Below are 2393 nucleotides of genomic sequence, written 5' to 3'. Positions count from 1 at the left end.
AAATGGTGTCGATGTTTTTGGTAAACTGAGCCCGATTTTGCACTGCTTGGTGTGGAATTCGGTCCTACAGGTGGTATCAGAGCTAGTTGAAGCTTTCCCGGCCTGAAATTTGACAAAAAACCGACGGCAATCGCGTTTTGGGGTTGAGGAACCGCGGCTGCAACCTTGATTTCCGGCCAATCCAGCCACTTTTCGGCGAAACCGAACCCATATCCAGGTTCAGCAGGCTGAGGCGCTCCCTCGGCTGTGGCGCGTGGCGGTGGCGGCGGCGCGTGGCGGCGGTTCCGGGCGAGCTTCCTTCGAGCAGTTTGCTTATTTTATTCTCCTGAACGTACTGACACTGTTTATTTTCTGTTACAGGTTATACAGAAAAAGTTGGACAATTTTGCCCCCGGTGGATCGACGGTTGAATCTGCATATATCTACTGAATCACTTTAGGCCAAGATTGTGGTCCTAAAGCAGTAGATTCGCATCTCTCTCGATAATACGGACTCAGACACGTCCGCTCTGGTAAATTGGCTTAACCCGTTAATTTTTCAGCATTAGCGCGTCACCGTGTGGGGTGACAATAGGTTGGGGGTTGTCATTGCTTGGCAACCATTGCTTGTGTTAGAATTAGGGTTATGTGCTCTTAATTGATCTTTTTGATTGAGTATTTGTTTTGGGTTTAAAATCAGTTTTGTAATTCTTAGTGATCAAAATTATTGTGGGACTAGTTATCTGCTAGACGTATTTTTTGTTGCAATAATTTTTGGGCCAAATGTAGAACTTCAGGCGCTACTGGTGATTAGGAATTTTTGTTGAAAGGCAATTGACTTTGTATTCCCTGCTTTCACAAGAATATTTAATTCAAGAACGAAATGTTGGAGGACCGACGTCCATGTTGGTCGTTAGATAAAAAAAATAAGCCAGATAGAAGAATGATGTTTTGGCATCCACTCAAAAAAGACGTTCGTCGATTTGTTAGACATTGCCCTATATGACAACGGGCTAAAGGCCAAGGCCAAGCATGAAATGCTGACCTTTATCTATTCCGAAGATAATTTGGAAGGATATGACCAGGGATTTTGGTATTGGACTCCCTCAGACTTAATATGGATACAATTCTATTTTTGCAATCGTTCGGTTCTCCGGAATGATGCAGTTTATTCCTTGCAAGAGAACGTCAAATAACTCTCATGTAGCTCATTTATTTTCAAGAATGTTATTCATCTTTATGGTGTTCCTACTTCTATTATTTCCAATAGCAATATCAAATTTCTAAGTGATTTCTAGAAGACACTTTGGAAGAATTTGATACTTAAAATATAGCAATATTAGTCATCCACAAACTGATGGCCAGACCAAGGTGGCTTATCGTACATGGTAACATGATGCGATGTGTTTGTAGTGATGACTCTAAGCATTTGGATGTAGCTTTAACACAAATTAAATTTGCTTTCAATAGTATGCCTAACTGTTCAACTAAAAGATAAGAAGATTAATTCATTTTAAGTATTGAAGAAAATAGGAGACAATGCCTAGAAGACTGATCTTTGTGTGGACATGAACATTTCCTATGCATTCCATGTTGACACATCTTTAAAATTATTGAACACACGAATATTCTATTCCAACAATAAGCTCGAGGTCGAGAATTATAAAATAGTTTAATCTAAAAATAAATTCATTTTATTATAATATCTATAATTACGTACAAAATATACACTAAAATTTTATGATTATATTTATTTGGTCAAAAGAAGAACGGAGAAATATATTTTTTTCATTCTTAGAGAGGGCAATTCCCAAAAGTTATCTGTGTGATGAGAGAGTCACCAGCATACAATAACTGTGCACGCTTTAAACTAGCAACAAAGTTACTTTCTCATATGGTATGGAAACTATACATACTGAGAGTCGTAATTTAGGATAACAAACTCAATAACCATTGCAGCAGTTGTGGAAGCTCCAAGCTAAGAAAATATAATCTTGTAAGCTGGGGGAAACTATATCAATGGAACATCATTAATTCGGCAAATCTATACAGTCAACATGTTAGGCAATTTTGTTGTCAAACGACCTCCTCGGGCGATGATGTAACCTCGGTTGTTTATTATCAATCGGCCTCGGCCTAATGATTGATTAGCACATCGACACAATTAACGAGACAACATAATCCATTTTCTTATGAACCGTATGCTAAAAATGATCAAGGGTGCTTTAGTTTCCATTAAGGGAATTAAGAAAAACGATATATACATTACTACTGGGGAAGTGGTTAGAGATATGAATTCCTCTATCTCCTCTGTCAAGATTGATCACACACACATGGCACAATAGGCTTGCTCACGTAGGAGTCAAGGGACTTAAGCTACTTAATGAAAAGGGTGCTTTTGGTAATGATTGTGTG

At 38.6% G+C, this 2393-nt stretch overlaps 1 protein-coding gene across 1 annotated transcript in view; it reads right to left on the bottom strand.

The window, feature by feature from the left end:
- LOC111398094 overlaps window positions 1–2393 on the bottom strand; it is a 12842-nt gene that overhangs the window by 2489 nt on the left and 7960 nt on the right. Inside the window, exon 3 of the mRNA XM_023025049.1 lies at window positions 27–297. Within this exon, the coding sequence (XP_022880817.1) occupies window positions 27–297 (271 nt within the window). The remainder of the gene's footprint in view (window positions 1–26; window positions 298–2393) is intronic.

This window comes from Olea europaea, chromosome 7, assembly GCF_002742605.1.
Source record: "Olea europaea var. sylvestris chromosome 7, O_europaea_v1, whole genome shotgun sequence".
Classification (NCBI taxonomy): Eukaryota; Viridiplantae; Streptophyta; class Magnoliopsida; order Lamiales; family Oleaceae; genus Olea; species Olea europaea.
This window is presented reverse-complemented; position numbering and strand designations above follow the sequence as displayed.